Source organism: Callospermophilus lateralis, unplaced genomic scaffold (genome assembly GCF_048772815.1).
Source record: "Callospermophilus lateralis isolate mCalLat2 unplaced genomic scaffold, mCalLat2.hap1 Scaffold_116, whole genome shotgun sequence".
Taxonomy (NCBI): Eukaryota; Metazoa; Chordata; class Mammalia; order Rodentia; family Sciuridae; genus Callospermophilus; species Callospermophilus lateralis.
In genome coordinates this window covers 4,078,647-4,098,645 of record NW_027511893.1, presented here as the reverse complement: position 1 = coordinate 4,098,645, position 19,999 = coordinate 4,078,647, and the positions used below count along the sequence as shown (strand labels likewise).

The following is a 19,999-nucleotide window of genomic DNA, read 5'->3' as shown; positions in this document are numbered from 1 at the left end:
AGATAATTTATAAGGAGGTAAGTTTTATTTAACTCAGTATCCAAGATTTGGCAGCTCCTGCAAGTGATCTCTGGTGAGGGTGTTCACCAGATTGTGTGTCAGAAAACAGGGAGGGACCAATCTGGCTCTTTTGATAACAACTCCCTCTTACAGGAGCAAATGGGGGCCCATGAGAAGTCCATTACTCCCTTGAGAGGGCATCTTGCAGAGTGACTGAGTTACCTCCCACTAGGCCCACCTCTTTCAGGTTCTACCACCTCATCACTGAGGACCAACCCTCCAGCCTTTGAACCTTTGGGACAAACCACATCATATCATCACAAGCTCCAACAAAGCTACCATGATCAGAGCAGGATGTCCCAGTCTACAACATGTGCGTATGTGGGGGTTGGGGAAGGTTGATCTCACAAGTCACTGGAAGCAGCCAGAGCCCCCATTCCAGAACTTCTGTGATGTCACTTCTGTTGTCATGGCAGTCTGGGTGCCAACCCAGAAGAGTTCGTTGGTGGCTTCAGTCTGTGAGGCTTGGTGGTCTAGCCATGGCCTCTTCACAGAGTATCACGCCCCCAAATGAACCTCCGATCGAATCCTCATGGCTGAAACCAAGCCTGTTTCCAGCTTTTAATGCAATGCTTCTTATTACAATAAGTGGCATCTTCTTCGCCTTTCCGTGAGTCTCCCATTGAAGGTGTCAGTGTCTTAGACACAGAAGAGAAAATAGACAAGGACAGTACAGAGGCAGGGAGGGAAGTGGAGAGAGAGGGTCAGCAGGGGAAGGAGGATATAGAGTTAGAGGGAACCCAATGTGAAAGCACAGAGGTCTGGAGTGCCTGACGCATTTAGGGAACTATGAGAGACTGGTAATGCTGGTGACATTTTGTGGAGTCTCCATGGTCTGTCTCTAACCTGGATATTTAGATCAGTCCTTAAGGCGAGTGAGTCCTACCTCAGGTGAACTAGGCCTTGTGGGGAGCTCTGGGTTTCCCCAGACTAGGACTGAGTCTGGCTCTGGTTTCAGGTGCCGGTGGTTGGCTCAGAATGGGCAGTGGGAATTTGCCGTGGTTTCGGGCCTATTCTTTATACTGTCCTTCTGCAGCCTCATTTTCCTCAACGGGTCAGACCCAGGCATTTTGCACAAAGGTAAGGCCTCAGACCCCTGGAGAAGGAGGTGGTATCCCAAGGGCTGATGCCTATAGGGGTGATTTCAAACATGCTAACCCCCCTCAACCCCACCCCCTGCCCCCGTGGCCTCAGGAGCCCTTCCCTCCATGTCATCATTACTTGGGCCCTGGCACTTCATTTCCCAAGCCACTGAAGTGCGAAAAAACAGAATCCTGGAGGTGTTCCAGCTGCTTTTGAAGGAAGGACTGGGCAGGCTGGCAAGAGAGGCCAGCAGGCCCTTCCAAACCATGCAGTTCACTCCTCCTCCTTCCCATTTTACGCACGACTTCAAGCACTGATCACTATTCCAAAAGGGGAGAGCTCTGTATAGAGCTCCTGTGGCTGGACAGCCCTTTCTCTGTGACTGCCGCCCATCTGAGTGGTCAGCTTGCTCAACAGGGACCGGGATTCCCCTGCCCTCCTCCTCCCCACCCTTCTTGTTGCCCAATGATGCTATGGGGCGGCCCCAAGCAGTAGAGTGGTGGAAGGGCCTCCTGCCACTGCCCAAATCTCTTCCCCTGCCAGGCTCCTTAGAAGAGGACCCCAACATTCAATACATAGCACGAGTGAACAACACGGCCTTTCGCCTGCAGTGGTGCTCGAAGTGTTCTTTCCATCGTCCACCCCGGACCCACCACTGTCCCTTCTGTAATATCTGTGTGGAGGTAAGTACTCCTCCTTCCTGTCCACTCACCAACCCATCCCAGGGCACCTGGCCAGGACCAGGAACCTCACATCATATGTGGTCCAGGGGTGGGTATGAGATCATCTTCCCACACTGCTACAAGTGGCTCTCAGCCACTCTTGGTCACTTATATATGTTATTGCCTCCAGTTCTGCACTTGTCCTGAGACGCTGGCCTTGCTTGCACAGGTGCTGACATGCAAAGGGCACCATCTGTGCTGAGCCTGGTGGAGTCAAGGGGAGGAAAGGCAGTGACTGTCCCACTAGCTTGCTGATACTAGATACCCATAACTTTAGGCCAGCTGCTGCCCTGTTCTGGGTATTGTTGCCTGTCCACCTCTGGGTGTCCAATTGAGGGTTTCCTGGGTTCCGAGTGCTCTTCTCTCATGTGCACACCTTGCACGGGTTTCCAAGTACAGAAGGCTGGCTGGGCTAGAAATTCTTCTCATCCTTACCCAGTATCTGAAAAAATACAGCTTCACAGCTTTTCTGTATCCTGCTCAAAGTGACACCAGGCAGGTCTTGTCTCTAGAGACCTCACTCATGACAAATGACCTGATGAGCCATGGCGTCCTAACTGTGCTCTATCCATGGACGTGCTGGTTTCACCCTGGAGATGGGAGCTCACGTGCAGGGCCAAGAGCAGGAGGTCTAGGGGCTGGGTTGAGGGGGGGCCTCAAGATTTGGGGGTATTGGGCTAAGCCAAATAGACCCTCAAGGTCTGCCTTCTCTCCCCTAGGACTTTGACCACCACTGCCTGTGGGTAAACAATTGTGTAGGTCAAAGAAATTTCCGCGTATTCGTGCTGCTGCTGGTGTCCCTGTGCCTTTATCTGGTTGTTCTTCTGGCTACCAGTGTGCTTTTTCTCATTCGTACAAGACACATGCCCTTGTCGCTGGACTCAGCCATGGCGTATCCACCCAGTCCCAAGGGCCCACACTGGGAAGAGAATGGGTTGTGGGGAGGGACGGACAGCCAAGGGGCAGGACAGCCAAGAGGTGGGGTTAACCGAGGGAGGGCTGATGTTGTGGGCAGGGCTAAAGGGAGAAGCTACTTGGGAGGACCTATGAAGGACAGATTGAAGGCGAGTGGGGTCAGGGAGATGGGCGTGGTAGGATGGACTATGGAGTTAAGAATCTAGGGAGGCCAAGAAGTGTGGTAATGAAGGTTGAAAAGGGTCAAGTGGGAGGCCAGCATGGTGGGGTGAGGTTTCTCTTGGGTGTGCTGGATTAATTGTCCAGTCCAGGGAGGAAAAATTGGGTGGGCGGGGCCAGCCAGGGCGGGGCTAATGAGGGCTGTCGGTCGTTGGGCGGGGCCAGGAGAGAACAGTTTGTCTGTTCTTCTTAGCTTGTGTATGCACAGCATCGCAGTAGCTGTACCCGTCTTGGTACTCCTGCTGCCTGTCATTCTGCTCCTGATGATACAGGCTGTGTCGGTGAGCAAGGTAAGCGAGTACTGCAATACCAGACGGTGCGGAGGCATCTTGCATCTTTGGGAATCCGGCACTTTCGGCTGATCTTCACTGCCCTTGGTCCTGATGGTGCCTCATGAGTCCTTCCAGACCCACCCCTTAAGATGCAGCTCAGATCTTTCCTCCCCCTGGAGCTCAGTGGTCATTCTTCCTCGTGGGTGCATTGCATGGAGAGCCTGTTATTTGAGGGATGGGTGCATCCTGCGCTTGTGTTGATAAGAACCCTGTGATCAGAATAACACCAGCAGACACCTAGGGAAACGCTTGAGATGGGGGTCGGTCCTGAGTGGTGTAGCAGCCTGCAAGAAACTGAGTTTGGCGAGGCCAGCATTGTAGAGGAGGACGTGCCACTCTTCCTGTCCTAGGTGTGATTTTGCAAAGGTGGAAGACAGGAGGGTGTTGTCTGTGAGAGGCACACCTTTGCAAAAAGGCAGAGAAACCCGAATGTAGGATGTTAAGGAAATGAGGAAGGAACGATTCTAAATCAAACCCAAGGTGCCAGATAATTTATAAGGAGGAGTCAAGATTAAAAAGCCCCTAAAAGTTGAGCGTGAAATTTAGTTTTGATGAAGTGGAAACCTGGGAGCCATGGTGGGATTTAAAAAAAAAAAAAACAACAAAAACTCATTTATTGAGGAATAAATTAAAACTGCAAAATTCACCCTTTTAGTCTAGGATACGGGATTTTGACAACTGGATACTGTCCTGCATTCTCCAGCATGATCAAGTTTAGGCAGTTTCTTTACTCCAGAATATCCTTTCATTCACCTGTTGTTGTCAGTCTCTCTCCCTATGTCCTTCTGGTTTTTCTTTTTTTCCAGGATCACATGTAAATGGAGTCATTGCCTTCTTTTCTCTGGCTTTATTTATTTAGGACAATGTATTTGAGATTCATCCATGTTGTCGCTCATATCAGTATTTTATTTCTTTTATTGCTGTGTAGAAGCGTATGGATGCCCTATAGATTGTTTATACATTCATCAAACGAAGGATTTTTTACATTATATCTAGTTTTTGCCAGTATTTTTGTTTGTTTTGTTTTGTTTGTTTCATACTAGAAATTGAACCGGGGGGTGTTTAATCACTGAGGCACATTCCTAGCACCCCTCAAATTATGTTTAAAATTTGTTTTTTTAATTTTGAGACAGGGTCTCACTAAGTTGCTTAGCGCATCACTAAGTTGCTGAGGCTGACTTTGAACTTGCCATCCTCTTGCTTGAGGCTCCCAAGCCTCTGGGATTATAGGTGTGGGCCACTATGCCTAGCTAGTTTGGGGTAGTTATAAATAAAGCTGCCCCAAACATTGATGCACAGGCATGTGAACATAAGTTTTCATTTTTGTTGAATAAATTCTTAAGGGTGGCATTGCTGAGTCATAAGGTAAACACGTGTGGAACTTTGGAGGAAATTGCCAAATTTGTCTTCCAAAACAACTGTAAGGTTTCTAAATTCTACCAGCAATGTTGGGAATTCCAGTTGCTTCACATCCTCACCAACATTTCACACTTTTTTTTTTCAAATATATTTTAGGTATCAGTTGACCTTTTATTTATTTATATGCAGTGCTAAGAATCGAATTCAGTGCCTCACACACACTAGGCAAGCATTGTACCACTGAGCCACAACCCCAGCCCCTCACACTGTCCTTTGTTATTTTGTTTTGTCTTTTAATCAAACCTGTCTTATTAAATGAGTCGTAGTATTTCATTAAGGTTCCAGGTTGTGTTTTCCTAATGAGTAATGGTGTTGAGCCTATTTTCATGTCTGTTTGGCCTTCAGTGGGTCTTTGGTAAAATGTTTACTCCTGGCAGGGCACAGTGGCGCACACCTGTAATCCCAGCAGCTTGGGAGGCTGAGACAGGAGGATTCCGAGTTCAAAGCCAGCCTCAGCAAAGCGAGGAACTAAGCAACTCTGTGAGACCCTGTCTCTAATAAAATACAAAAAAAAAATGGACTGGGGATGTGGCTCAGTGGTTGAGTGTCCCTATATTCAATCCGTGGTACCCACTCCCCCCAAAAGCGTTTACTCCAATCTTTTGCCCATTTGAAAAAACGGTTGTTTTCTTATTGAGTTTTAAGAGTTTTCTACATCAGATTCAGATCTAGGTTTTGCACATCTCTTCTTGCAATCTGTGACTTGTCTATCCATTTTCTTCATAGCATCTTCCCAAGAGCAGGAGTCCTTAGTGTTGTTTTTCTAGGACTAGGGGTTGAATCCGGGGTGCTCAACCACTGAGTTCTCCCTCAGCATTTTGTGGCTGTTGTACATTCTACATAGAAAATTGTCATCTGTGAAGAAAAGTTTCATTACCTTCTTTCCAATCTGTGTATCTTTATTGCTTTTTCTTTTTAGTGTTGAATAGGAATGATAGGGGTGGGCATCTCTGCCCTGGGATTCCTTTAGTATGGCAATCTCTTGACTAAAGGCTCTTTCAGTAAGACTGGTGGGCAGCATCAGTGGGGGAGGGGATGCTGCAGACCCCGAGACAGTGAACAGACAGAGGAGACTACCTGCTCATCACCTCCCATCCTTTTAGTCCCCAGCCCACCACTGCCATATCTGGTCCTCCTCCCACCTGAGACTCTGTGCTTGGCCCTTATTCATCAGCCCTGTGGTCTGCCTTTACTTTGAGCTTGACCTTTACTGCTTTGTGTACTGAAGGCCTTCAGCCCAGATTTTCCTGGGCCATGTGATTTTTGACTAGGAAACTATGATGGGGCCTCCCCACTGCCCCTGTCCTCCCAGATAGTGAAATTCAGTTAAGGCATAATTTTAGGAAAAAAAAATGAGAGGTGGGGAAATGAAGTGGGAGTGGGGTGGTGACATTGTCTTTGGAGCAATTGAGCAGCACAAGGAAGAGTTTAAAAGGTATCTGAAAGGGGCTGGGGTTGTAGCTCAGTGGCAGAGAACTTGCCTAGCATGTGTGAGGCACTGAGTTTGATCCTCAGCACCCCATACAAATTAAAAAAAAATAATAAGGTCTATCAACAACTAAAAAATATTTTTTTAAAAAAGGGGGGTGTGTGGAAGGATGAGGTAAGAGGACAGGTGTGGCCAATGGAGACAGAACAAGGATCTTGCACAGGGAGGCACAGGATGATGAGGAGCCCTGAGAAGGCAGGAGAAAGGAGTGCAGTGTCAGCACTGTCTGCGGAGAGCTGCTCACAAGTGGGTCAAGGGAGGTCACTCTTCCTAGGAGCATAGGAAGGCAGGAGGCCCTGGGTCACTCTTGGGCTCCCCTGCCCTTAGAATCTTGCTCCAGTCCTGGGCTGAGCCCTGGCTAAGCTGACTGACTTAGTAGGAGTCACTGTGAGATGGCCTTGCCCAGTCCTGCTGATTCTGAGCTCCTCTTCCCATCCCCATCTCCCTCCAGGGCAAATCACTCCGGAACAACAACCCCTTCGACCAGGGCTGTGCCAACAACTGGTATTTGACCATTTGTATGCCAGTGGGACCCAAGTGAGTTGGTAAACTGAAGGCTCAAGTGGTGGATCTCTGGGGCTGGTGGGAGTGGGGTGAGATAAAGCTGGGTTTTCTTCTTTGGTCCCTGACCCCAGCTCCCAGGCCCTGTCACCCATTGTCCTTTCCTTTGGGGTTTTCCTCAGGGCACTCTGGGAGCCTCTGGGAACTTCCCTATTCATTAACCTTCTAGGTTCTTGCCCTAAGAAATGGAGTAGAGGGGAAATGCAGCCTGGATGAGACTCCTGGCTGGGAACCCTGGGCTCTGTGCTTTCCAAGCTGAGGGTGAGGGTGGTCAGGGGGACCAGGCCAAGGTGGGTAGTGACTCCCTGCATTTGGTCTATCACGCCCCAGGTACATGTCTGCAGCTACTTGGATGCAGCAGGCGGAAGGCACGGAGTGGGACCCTGAGCAAGGGGACCCAGTGCACACACGGTTCTCGCCACAATATTCCCGTCAACACCGTCCCACAGAGCTCCCTGGGCCCACATCTCCAACACATGGGCAGGGCCCCCCAGGGAGTGGCGAGGCTGCAGCTTTACAGGAGGTGAGGAATAGTGGGTGTGCATTGGGAGAAGGATGTCTGTGGGTCACACATGTGTTGGGGGAGGCTCCTGAGGTTGGGCTGGCCCTGAAGCTGAAGCACATGGAGCTTAAGGAACGGAAATATGAACCTGAGTGTGCGGGTTTCAGGTTTCAGAGTACTCCCAGGTGTTGCTGAATAGACAAAGAGAAAAGACTGCACCACTAATTTGCTAGTTGGCCTTGGCCAGTCCCTTACCTTTCTAGGCCTCAGTTTCCTCAGTTATTAATGAGGACTGAGACTAGTAATTTATGTTTTAAAGGAGATTCTTTTTTGGGGGGGAGGGGGACAGGGAATTGAACTCAGGGCACTCGACCCCTGAGCCACATCCCCAGCCCTATTTTGTATTTTATTTAGAGACAGGGTCTCACTAAGTTACTTAGTGCCTCACTTTTGCTGAGGCTGGCTTTGAACTTGTGATCCTCCTGCCTCAGCCTCTCAGGCCACTAGAATTATAGTCATGTGCCACTGTGCCTGGCTCTTTATTTATTTTTTTTTATGGAAATTTGTACTTGAAATCCCATGTGAAATATATGAAGTGGAGCATTAGGAGTGCAGTAGGGTAGATAACCCATGGTGCCCACCAAGGGCCCTTGCATTACTTGGGGTACCAGCCCTCTCCTTTGTCCTGTCTCCTGGGGCCCAGAGCCATGACTGTGAACTGCAGGGTAGAAGCTAGAAAGAACACCCATGTATTGACTTATGTGTTTAGATTTCCATCAGCCCGATGCCGCAGCAAAAAGCCCACAGAGAAGACTTGGCCTCCCATCCACGAGCCTGTCACTCACCCATTCACACTGCTGGATACCAGGACATCTGAACTTCATCTTTTGAGCCTCCATGTGGAGGCCTCTCGTAGCTGAGCCCTCAATCACTCCCCTATTGGGAGTGCTAAGACTTCCATTCCTGTTGTACATTTGTAAATAGTTTTTACTTCTTCCTATGGCTGCTCTGTCTGTTTGTTCTAGGTTTAGAGAAGCGGTGTTTCCTGGGGATGTAGGGAGGCTCTGAGGGATTGGAACAAAGCCCTCTTGGAAGGGAAAGATCCTTGCTCTCTGAGAACCCAAGCTAGGGAACCAACATTGTCTAGCTCATTGACCTTGAGCAAGACACTTGTCATTTCTCTCATCCTTAAAATGTGGCAACAGTAATAATCACAGTGACTGACCTGGCTGGCTTCCTGGCAAGGGCTGGAGATGGGAGGAGAGAAAACCCCCAGCTAGCACTAGGGATGGATCAAGCCCTGTCCTGCAGCATCCCTGTCTGACTACAGGGGGTGCCAGCTGCCCAGGAATTTGAAAACCAAGTCTGGCCCAGCCCTCTAGTGGGAGGTGAGCCAGCCTGAGTCAGTCTGGAGCCCCCTCCTGGGCGCCTCCTCCCCAGATGTGGGAGGGTGGGGGCATTCATCCTGCATCTCTCCTGAAACTGTGTCCCACCCTGGTCCCTTCCCCCTGGGGTGCATCAGGTGCTGGTTCTGGTCCTGTCCCTGGGGTAGACTCAGGAATTTTGAGTCTGCAGGCCCCAGAGTGTTGGGCAGGGGGCACATCAAACCGTGTGTCTGTTAGTCTCCAGAGTGTGATCTTGGGACTGGGAATAATATCACTTTCGTAGTAGGTTGTTGGAGGAGGAGGTGAGGTGTTTCATCTAGTGCACAGCAGGCAAGCAATGGATGCAGCTGGAATGATTTATGGTTATTTTCTCCACTAGTTGGGCGACCCAACCATGTCAGAATTTCCAGAGTACTATTAGTGGTTGTGGGGCTCTCTGAATTTGTATCAAGGACCCCATATCATCTTGCCACATGAAGCATCAGGACAGACAAACTATACTGCTCCTTCCATACTTGTATCTGGGTGAAACCATCTTGTGTGATAAAGGTGGAGGCAAAAGGATGTCACCCAAGGGGTCAGATGCATGTCCCTAGGTTGTGTGTGTGTGTGTTTGTGTGTGTGTGTGTGTGTGTGAGAGAGAGAGAGAGAGAGAGAGAGAGAGAGAGAGAGAGAGAGAGAAAGAGAGAGAGAGAGTATGCACATGTTTGGTATGAGTTCATCCTCGGGGGTGTGTTCGCCCAGCCCCTTATCCTTTCTGACCAACTTTAGGAGGTGGTGACCTATGATGCAGGATGTGTCTCCAAGTCTCCAGACCACAAAGTCCCACGACAAGACTGCTCTTCCCTCTTCCTTTCCTCCTCAACCTCTCCTGGGAAGCCCAGGCCCAGCCCCACCCGCCTGCCCTGGCTTGAACTCCAACACTTCTCATCCCCTTTCCCTGTCCCAATATCTATCTCCCTGGGCTCAAGTCCTTTTGGGGCTTAAGGCTTTTCTCAAATCTTATTCCTGCTCACTTCCTCTGTCTGGGAAGCCCAAGTTCATGGGCACATGGCAGAGAAAGAGGAGAGGAGTCCCTGTGCCCAGGTTTTAGTGCCTGTGAACCTGTGTGTGCAGAAGGGATGGCTCAACCCTGCTGACCAACAGGGGGAAAGGCCGAGTGGGGAAGCCAGAGGCTCCCAAGCTCATTCCCAAAGGACAGCCCTCCCAATAAACTGGATCTGAGTGAGGGAGGAGAGAGGTGGTCCAGGAGCCTGGGCCAAGTCCTGGATGTGCATCATGGAACTGCCTGGGTGGGGGAGTGCTGGAGGGAGTCCAGCTCCAAGCGGGGCCCAGAAGGCCAGGCCCCAGTCTCTGAGGAGTTCATGCTGCCTCCTCCAGCCCCGCTGGCTGTCCCCCTGCCATCCTGCCTATCCCCGTGCCATCCTGCCTGGTTCAGGTCTGCACTCATTGGCTCCCTGCCTTCAGGTATACAGGGCCTCACTCAGTCTCAGGCAAGGGCCTTTTAAGTCCTAAGTTAGATGTGACACATCTCCTTGACAATCTGGTCCTCAGTTTCCCCACTAGAAAAGGATGTAATTTCCCTCAGATTCTCAAAAGAGGACATGGCCTTTCCAAAGGCAAAGACTTCCTGCTCTGGGATGAAGATTTTAGGTGTGTCCGCCCCCTGCCCCCAGCCTAGGATTCCTAGGATTTCCTTAAGAAAGACCCTTGGATCAGGCTCATTGCTTCTTGAGCATTAAGTGGGACATAGAACATTCCTTCCTTTGACGTCCTCCACCATACCCTCTACCCTAAGCCTTGGGCCAGTCTTGTGACTCCTTGCCAAGTTGAGAGGACCCAACTGGGCTGCACCCCCTTCCCTTTTTGCCCCCTTCTCATTTCTGCTGAATGTGCCCTCGATTCTCAGACATGCCCCACCCAATCCTTGGCCCATGGATAAGGCAAGGGGTGTTATAGGGGACCAGTTATGGGGCCCACTGTCGACCTACCCAGGAAACTCTGCCATCCCTGGGCCAGAGCCAAGAAATGGCCCCCACGCCTGCAGGGCTACCAGGTGCCCACAAGCTCCTAGAACCGTAATGCCAGATTCGTGGGACCCCAATAGACCTCCAGGAGCCGAATCTGATGCAATTATACAAGAGTCTTTATTGCAGGCTCGCGCCTGGACTCTCAACCGTTTGCAATACAGCGGTCCTGAGTAGTGAGTCCCAACCCTTAGTTAGTGAGAATATATAGGTTTTGGGGGGATACACTATGCATCACAACATCACACAGAAAATCATTTTATACCGCGGGAATATCAAACAACAATTCTTAACATTGATGAGCACATTCACTGGCCGGAACACGTTGGGTAAGGGTAGTGGGTGAATTCAAATGGTGGATATATTTGAACTGATTGGTTTAGGCCCGGAAGGGTTGCAAGAGTCTCTATGCCAAACTGCAGGGTTGCCTAATCATGTTATACATCACGGAAACTACTGGGAGGTCACCTGACATTTCAGATATTTTTCCTGTCTCCTGCTGATTGGTGGTTGCTAGGGGGTTGCTATGGGTCCTCACCTAGCTTAACTGAGTCAGGGTCACCTAGCACCACAGATCCCTTTTGTTAAACAACTCAGCAGGGTGGGTATGTGCCTAAGAACCTTCTGTGGGTTTTTCCAAGGACAAGAATCATGCCCCCTCCCTCTGGACAGGCCTTGAGGTAGAAGCTGATTTCTCAAAAATGGAGTCACATCAGTTTCTCAGAACCTGGGATGGAGAGCCTAGCATCTCCAGACCTTTCCTCATGGGCCTCTTGGGAAGTCAGGGCATATAGGATGAGACTCAACCTAGTCACCCAGCTCTGCCGCCAACTAATGTGCCACAGGAGAATCTGTCTCCCCTTTGCTAAAACTTGGAGTTCTCAAGGTAATCATAGATATCACACTGAGGGTCACAGACTCTTAAGTCTTTAGGGAGGGTAGGGACTCAGGGATACCTCATCCAGCTGTCTGCCACCCCCAGTTTTGCAGATGGGGCTCTTAGGTCCTGCAGAGGGAAGAGTTTGCCCAAGATAACCTGGTGGCATCAGCCTGATGGCTTTCTCTGGTTCCCAGGTGACCACTCTCATTCCTGCTTCCAGGGCCATTCCAGCAGGGGAAGGGCTTGGACAGTGACCACAGGGCCCCACTCTCTAGGCAAACTTAGAGCTGGCAGTGAAGTTCAGCACAGGGCTGTCTACTGAAAAGGCGGCCAGTTTGAACCCCTCTCCAACCCTGCACTGTGCCCATAGTGCTCCTGCTGCCTCTGGCTCAGCCCTGTCCTGCTCTGCCCTGAGGGCCCCACCCAAGAAGGCCTGCAATTGGCTGAGGGTGAGGCAAGGCTAGGACCCCTGGGGCAGAGGAGCTGGTTGTCTGAGGAAGTGGGGGTGTCCTGCCCCTTTTACACACTTTAGAATTCCTTTGTTCTCATGCCTTCACTTCCTCACAACCTGCTTACTTGACCTAAAAGATGGAGTGATCCAAGGGCCAGAAGGAAGTGGATCAGGGGTCCTGGCAAGAAGGGAGCAGCCTAGGAGGCATTCATTAACAGCCCCTACAACTCCCTGCAGGGAGGAATAATCCCTGGAGGCTGGTAACCTTGGCAACAGGTGGAAAAGGGGAAGTGCTCTAGAGGTATTAACATTTTATTACTTTTCCTTTCAAACCAGCCTCCATCTTTCTGATCTGACCCATTATTTATTACTTGCACTGTCCTTTTGTCCCCACCAACAACACTTTCTGAATATGTGTCCTATGAAGACAATGAAATTTGATTCCACGTGTACAGACCACTGATTACTTCAATTTTCCTTACTTCCAATCACCTCTCCCCGTACCTTCGACCTCCCTGCTTCGTTATCATAAATATCCCTAAACCTTATGGGGGAGAGATCTGAGACTTGATCTGTCTTCTGGCTTGGCTGCCTCCTAAATAAACCTTTTCTCGTTTGCAAAACTGGTCATTTTGAGATAGTAATTTGGGAAGACAGAGAGACATACTAAGTGTCAAAAGCAGCGCCATAAACCGCTAAATGTGAAAGGCTCCCTCCAACACTTGCAACTTTGAGGGCAATGTGCAAAGGAGGGTGTAAAATTGTGTAGCTCTACCCTGCCTCCACCTCTAGACCAGCCCCTAGCTGTCCTCCCTCTGCAAATACTAACACCCCATACCAACAGGTTGCTGTCTGTCTCTCTGGAGATAGCCTGCTTTTCCCCAAAGGGGTCTCTCTCTTAAGATAAGCCCCCATTCTTCCTTGAATATGTATCGACTTCACAAATAAAACTCTGTCTCTGCCTTTGACTGGTGCATGGTAAAATTCTTTTCTGTCATGTCTGCAAGAACCCTGCTGGCCCTGAGTCAAGTTCTCCCTTTCTCTGGAAACTTCTCAGACCATTCTTCAGAGAAATATCTTCTCCTGTGACAGGTTCAGTGATTGGCATGCCATCTATGGGAGGCGGGTGGCCAGGACCATGCCTAATTCAGTAACTGACTGTCATGGAGAAGAGATCTCTTCCAAGAAGGGCAGCAAAGAATTTCAGCATGAGTCTGGCAAAGGCAGAGACAAAGGTTTATTTAGAAAGTAGATACACATTTAAGGGAGAATGCCATCTGTCTCAAGAGTGAGAAGCCCCTCCTTGAGTTGGAGGTCCAACATATGTAGAAGGGCCATAGTCAGGGACAGGACTGAGGTGGAGACAGGGTGGAGCTGCACAATTGTAAGCTCAGTTTTCCCTGAGTTTATGTATTTCCCTCATTTTACAAGGACATGAGCCAAGAGCCTGTCAAGATTTTAACACAGTGACTCCCACTGCTTGCCTGTCCTCAAGCTTGTCTCTTTTGTCTAAAGAAAACACAGAGACCAAGCTAGAATTTCATAGGACCAAGCAAATGGGGAAAGGGCCGAGAAAGGAGTGCAGGTTTGGGGTTTGGGGAGGGAATACTGAGAAGATAGCTCTGGCTGTCTCCCTATTCATTCGTACCTACTCCCTTTCTTGCAGTTTTGGAGAGAATACAGGTATGGGGGGAAGGCTGCAAAAGGGGTGGGGGGAGGCTTTCTTTTTGCCCCAGTGGTATCTGAAGAGCCAAAGTGGGCAGCAGGACAGAAGCTGACTCTCTTGCCTAGCTGACTCACAGTTTTTATTATTTGATTGCTTGTTTTCTTTTGGCTGACTATACCTACCCTCAATTTTGCCTAAACACACACACTGGCTCATTAATTTAGAGGCATATGCTGAACACCCACCAGTGACAAGAGTAAGATGTGACCCCATGCTCATTGTTCACAGACCTAGAAAGGGAGATGGACACTTAAAGAGTTAGTAAAAAAGATGAAAAGTGCCAAAACAAGTAGGACTGTCTGTGAATGTATTAATCATACCTTTATATTCTGCTTTTTGTTGTTATTGTTGTAGCTTTTAAATAAGGGACTGCTTCTTTGGGGTTATCCATTTCCTAAAGACAGTAAACAACTGCCTAAGGCACACCTCTTATATGCATACCAACCACTGGGGGTGGGGGCTATACTCCTAACCTCTTCTTTTAGCAAGCTCTTAATGTTCCCTTTACCTAATTGCCCCAGGGCCAGGTACCAGATTGCAAGAGACATTCCTAAATGCTGCAGCCTATTGGAGTTAGCCAAACCAAACAATTCAAAACTTATGCTCCTTTACCCAGTCCTTCCCGTAAAAACCACAATAAAGGCTCTGACCTTGTTTTCTGACTGACCTGGTATTTCCCTGTGTGCTCCTCATTCACAGCCTGCAGTGCCTTCTGTTTGTAGGTATTAGTAGTATAAGTCCCTTTTTCCTTCATGACAGTACTTTCTTTGTCTATGTGACTTAACACACATTTCAAACAATCCTGGGATTGGGTATGATGGTGCATACCAGTAATCCCAGCAGTTCAGTAGGCTGAGACAGGAAGATAACAAGTTCAAAGCCACCTCAGCAATTTAGCAAGGCCCTGTCTCAAAATGAAAAATAAAAAAAAAGGCTGGGGATGTATGATATACTCAATGATTAAGTGCCCTTGGGCTCAATCCATGGTGTCCAAACAACCAAGGAAAAAAAAGAAAATAAACAACCACCACCATTTCTGGTTACACTTAAAACAGTGAATACCTATATCTCCCCTACTATTTTGTTTAGTATAAACAAACATAACTAGATAAGAGTTTGTTCCCCACATGGGTTCTGTTTCATCATTCTCAGAGCAAAGAGTCTACTTATTTGTTTATGAACTACCTTAGTATTCCTGGGATGCTAAAATAAAAAATAACAAATTTATTCCTCACAGTTCTGGGGACTGGAAAATGTAAGGTCATGGTACCAGCTTTCCTGATTCATAAATAACTTGCTGCTGTGTCCTCACTTACTGAAAGGGGCAGATAAGTGTCCTTGGCTTATTTTGAAGAACACTATCCCATTTTTAAAGATAGTAATCTCTGGCAATAGGCATGCACTGTATACAGGAATATAGGGCTCTGCCCTCATGACTTCATCATCTCCCATAGGTCCCACTTCCTGATGCCATCCCCTTGGAGGCTTAGAAATTCAACATATGAATTTGGGGGTTGGAAGTAGGAATACAAACATTCAGACCATAGCAAGAATTTTTGTTTAAGAAACTGGGTGGGGGCCTGGGGCTGAAGCTCAGTGGTAGAGTGCTTGCCTCACCCGTGTGAGGCACTGGATTTGATCCTCAGCACCACATTAAAAAATAAATTCATAAACAAAAATATTGTCTCAATCAACAACTAAAAAAAAAGAAAGAAAGAAAGAGGGGCTGTGGATGTGGCTCAAGTGGTAGCGTGCTCACCTGGCATGCTCGGTGCCCTGGGTTCGATCCTCAGCACCACATACAAATTAAAGATGTTGTTTCCGCTCAAAAAAAAACTTATAAAATAAATATCAAAAATTCTCTCTCTCTCTCTCTCTCTCTCTCTCTCTCTCTCTTTAAAAAAAGAAAGAAAGAAACTGGGTGGGATTTGGAGGCGGTTGCTGGGGAATTTTGAGGAATTAGGAATATCCTATATGTAATGAATTCTTAGTAAGTTTCAAACAAAAACCAGGTAGTCTGACAACTTCTGAATATCAAAGAAAACTATCCATTTCTAGAACTTCAATTGCCAGGCTCCTCTGTGTTTGCAAAGTATCTTTATAGCTAATCTGTCATTACTCACATTACTGATAATAGTTGAGAGATGCTATAAGACTCACTTGGCTTGAAATACCTTGGCCAATAACCTGGGTTTCCTCCTACTCTATTTGGTATAAATTGCCTAGTTATAGCCTCTATCAAAGGGTAATTTAAGTTATCTGGCAGGGGAGAAATGTCTCTCTTTGATGATTTGCAGCTGTTGAAGATTTCTAGTAACGAGCTTGACATAGAAATGTGGGGATGTTTCTCAAGAAATATCAGCTTAGAGGGCTGGGGTTGTGGCTCAGTGGTAAAGTGCTCGCCTAGCATGCAGAAGGCACTGGGTTCCATCTTCAGCACCACATAAGTGTAAAATGAAGATATTGTGTCCACCTAAAACTAAGAAATAAACATTTTTTTTTAAAAAAAGAAATATCAGCTTAGGGTTTAATTCCGCTAATTCTGGGTATTCTTAGATGACCCCTAAAGCTCAAGTGTTGAAGAGTTGGTCCCCAATGCAGCAGTGTTCAAAGATGGGGGGTCTTTGAGAACAGATTAAATCACAAGGACTCTGACATCAACAATGCATTCATTCATTTATTGTTCAGAGTTTACTGGGTTTTGAGTGAGAGGCTTTGTTACAAAAGCAAATTCTCCTTTGCTTCCTAGGCACCACGAGGTCAATAGCTTTGGTCTACCACATGCTCCCTCAGTGATGTTCTGCCTCACTATAGGCCTAAAAGCAACAGAATCAGCTAATCATAGAATGAAACCTCTGAAACTATAACCCAAATATAAATATTTTCTCTTTTCTAGTTGTATATCTTAAGTATTTTGTCAGTGACACAAAGCTGATCAACAAACTGAATTCCAATCTTTTCCTTGGACATATTACCACAAATCAGTTTGGATAATCACTTTGGCAGACACTGAGACTGACTGGGACAGGATAGGTGTTCAATAAAATTTATTGCATATTCAGTTGAATGAATGGAAGCTTTACTGCATCAGTTCCAGCTGTGATTTGCATAGAACAGGGACCAACTCTAGTTATACAAAGCAAATAGAGAAATTCCTGGAAGGGTATCAGGAGTTCCTAGAATTAAGGCAGTTATCTGGATTGTGGCAGATTGCAGAATCAAGGCAGTTCCAGGGAGCTGGCACAAATCCACAGGTTCATGAATAATCTGTCCCTAGAATTGCCATTAGCCCCACCTCCAGCATCCCTTCTGATCCAGGATTCAAATTCCTGGGACTTCAATGGTCTAAATTACCTGTTTGAAATAATTAACCCAAAGGAGATAAAAGAAGGGTCTTCAACTCCCAAGATGGGAGGCTGCAATGGAAGACACATACTAAGAATTGTTCCAATAAAGCCTTCACACAATAAGAAACATTTCAAAAAAGAATATGGTGGTAATAGAAGAGGGGAATTAGATATTGCACTGTGAAGAAAGACAAATGTCATTCACATTGATACTAAAAGGGAGATGGGCTGGGTGGGGGGGGGTCGGCGGTTACTGGTAAAGGAGGAAATATAAGGGTGTAGTTTCAGAAGAAGAAAAAAGTGACCATCACAGTCCTCATGTAGCTGGCCAGACAGCTACAAGAACCTGGACAATGGGGTACAGAAAATAAGTATTTCATGGAGTTCCCAGGCTAACATAGGAGCTGAACAAATATTTGTTCATTGAATTCACAAGAAAATGGAAACCTAAAACATGCTATGTAGATACAAGGAACTGAGTTTCCTTCTGTTAGCTCAGTGGGGAATGTGTCCCCATAGACAGTGACTCATCCTTAGAACCAGTTGAGACTTCCCATTTACTCTTAGGCCCTTATCAAAGATACTGGGTTATCTTTTGCCTTCTGTGTCAGAAGTATGGGGTCTCCATGAAGTTAGTCTTGGGCTTTCCCAGACTTCAGCTACACTGGAATGACTGCTTGCATGCTCCCAAGAGACATGCTTCTCTTTCTGGGTTTTCAGATAAAGAATCAGCCCTTAACCAGGTGAATGAGAAGTAATACTCTATTTATACATGTTGTGTCAAAATGCATTCTACTGTCATGTAGAATAGAACAATTAAAAAAAAAAGAATCAGCCCTTAATTCCTAGCAATTATTCATCTCTTTTTCTATAAGAATCTCTTTTCTAGCCAATCGCAGTGGTGCACAGCCAGTAATCCCAGTGGCTCGGGAGTCTGAGACAGGAGGATCGTGAGTTCAAAGCCAGCCTCAGCAATGGCGAGGTGCTAAGCAACTCGTGAGACCCTGTGTCTAAAGAAAATACAAAAAAGGGCTGGGAATGTGACTCTGTGGTCAAGTGCCCTGAGTTCAATCCACAGACCCCCTCAAAAAAAGAATCTTCTCTGCTGCACGCTGCCCAGTCATCTGGCCCAGCTGACGGTGACCTGTGGACTCTCTGACAGAAGAGTCACCTGGCCCTCGAAGGCACCATGTCTTGTTCCTCCAGCGTTGACACTATGAAGAAGGTGGTTCAGCAGCTCTGGCTGGAGGCCGGACTCAACCACATGAAGGTTTCCCAGGCAGTTGCTGACTTGAAAAAATTTTGTCTGCAGAATGCTCACCATGATCCCCTACTGACTGGAGTATCTTCATGTACAAGTTCCTTCAGACCCCAGAAAGTCTATTCCTTTTTGTAGTCATCTTTCTGAGGTTTTCCAAACCCACTGCTCAAGAACCAGTGAATATTCAAGAGAGCTTAATTTGAAGCCTGTACAAAAAATTTCCCTGTAACACATGTACCAAAATACAATCTTCTACTTTTGTCAATCCTTAACATCTACCTCTCTGAATTTTCATGAATTTCTATTTCACAATGGTAATTATTTTATATACACTGGCAGCAACATACAATAAAATATTTATTTATTTTTTAGTACCGGGGATTGAATCCAAGGGCATTCAACCACTGAGCCACATCCCCAGCCCTATTTTGTGTTTTTATTTAGAGACAGGATCTCACTGAGTTGTTTAGTGCCTTGCTTTTGCTGAGGCTGGCTTTGAACTCTCGTTCTCCTGTCTCAGTCTCCCCGGCTGCTAGGATTACAGGCACGTGCCACTACACCTGGCTCAAAATACTTGGTATTAAAAAAAAAAAAATAACAAAAAAAACTTTCTTCTTCCTCTTGCAGAGAAGCCACATAACCCATATATTGAATCCTGGTGTACTATAAATCTGAATTTCAATCTTAGGTCTTTCCCATATTTGCTGGTTGTCTCATCTTGTTGAATATGACCAGAGCCAGTTCATTACTCTGGAAACTCCTGTCCTACAGGAATTTTGAGTGAAAATATACTTAAAGTTCCAGACACATAAAATACTGGATTTCTCATGATACCCAGCCATTAGGTCGTGTCCAAAAGATAGACCTATTAAAAATAATGCTCAAGGGCTGGGGATGTACCTCAGTGATAAATTGGTTGCTTGCATGAGGCCCTGGGTTCAATTCCCAGCATTTAAAACAAAAGAAAAGTTCAAGATACCACCTCCCCTCACTCCAAAAGAATATGTTAGACAGGTGTGGTGGCACCTGTGATCCCAGTGGCTTTGGAGGATGAGGCAGGAGAACTGTGGGTTCAAAGCCAGCCTTAGCAATTTAGTGAGGCCTTAAGAAACTCAGTGAGACTCTATCTCTAAATAAAATACAAAAATATGCTGGGGATGTTGCTCAGTGGCTAAGCACCCCTGGGTTCAATTCCCAGTACCCAAAAAAAAAAAAAAAAAAAAAGAATATGTTAGCTGGAACATGAGACTGATCAAATTATGTGCATGCAAGGATATGGTATAATGAATCCCAGTATTATGTAAAATTTTACTAATAAAAATAAATAAATAGATTGTAATTTTTTACTTGGGGGAAAAAAAGCAATGTATTTTCTTATCAACAACCCCAGAGTAAATCTGTAAATCAGATGGCTGGCATCATAAGTGTATCTGGTGGGTACAAATAATCATTTTCTAGAAACCCATTATTTTGTCAAAAAGCAACATTTCATTAGGTACTATCAGAGCTTGAATAAAATATCGCAGTAAAATCTCTCCATTCTGGTCCAACGGTGTCATTCAGTGATGGAGCAATTGCCTAGCTCATGTGAGGCTCTGGGTTTGATCCACAGCACAGGGA

The 19,999-nt window shown here is 46.9% G+C and overlaps 1 protein-coding gene across 1 annotated transcript; it reads left to right on the top strand.

Annotated features, from left to right (window-relative positions):
- The first annotated feature begins 539 nt into the window (after window positions 1–539).
- On the top strand, window positions 540–3,361 carry LOC143640101 (palmitoyltransferase ZDHHC19-like). The gene is made up of 5 exons (XM_077108032.1): window positions 540–670; window positions 1,019–1,140; window positions 1,687–1,826; window positions 2,585–2,757; window positions 3,208–3,361. The coding sequence occupies exons 1-5, from the start codon at window positions 540–542 to the stop codon at window positions 3,359–3,361; spliced, it is 720 nt and encodes a 239-aa protein (XP_076964147.1).
- The last annotated feature ends 16,638 nt before the right edge of the window (window positions 3,362–19,999 follow it).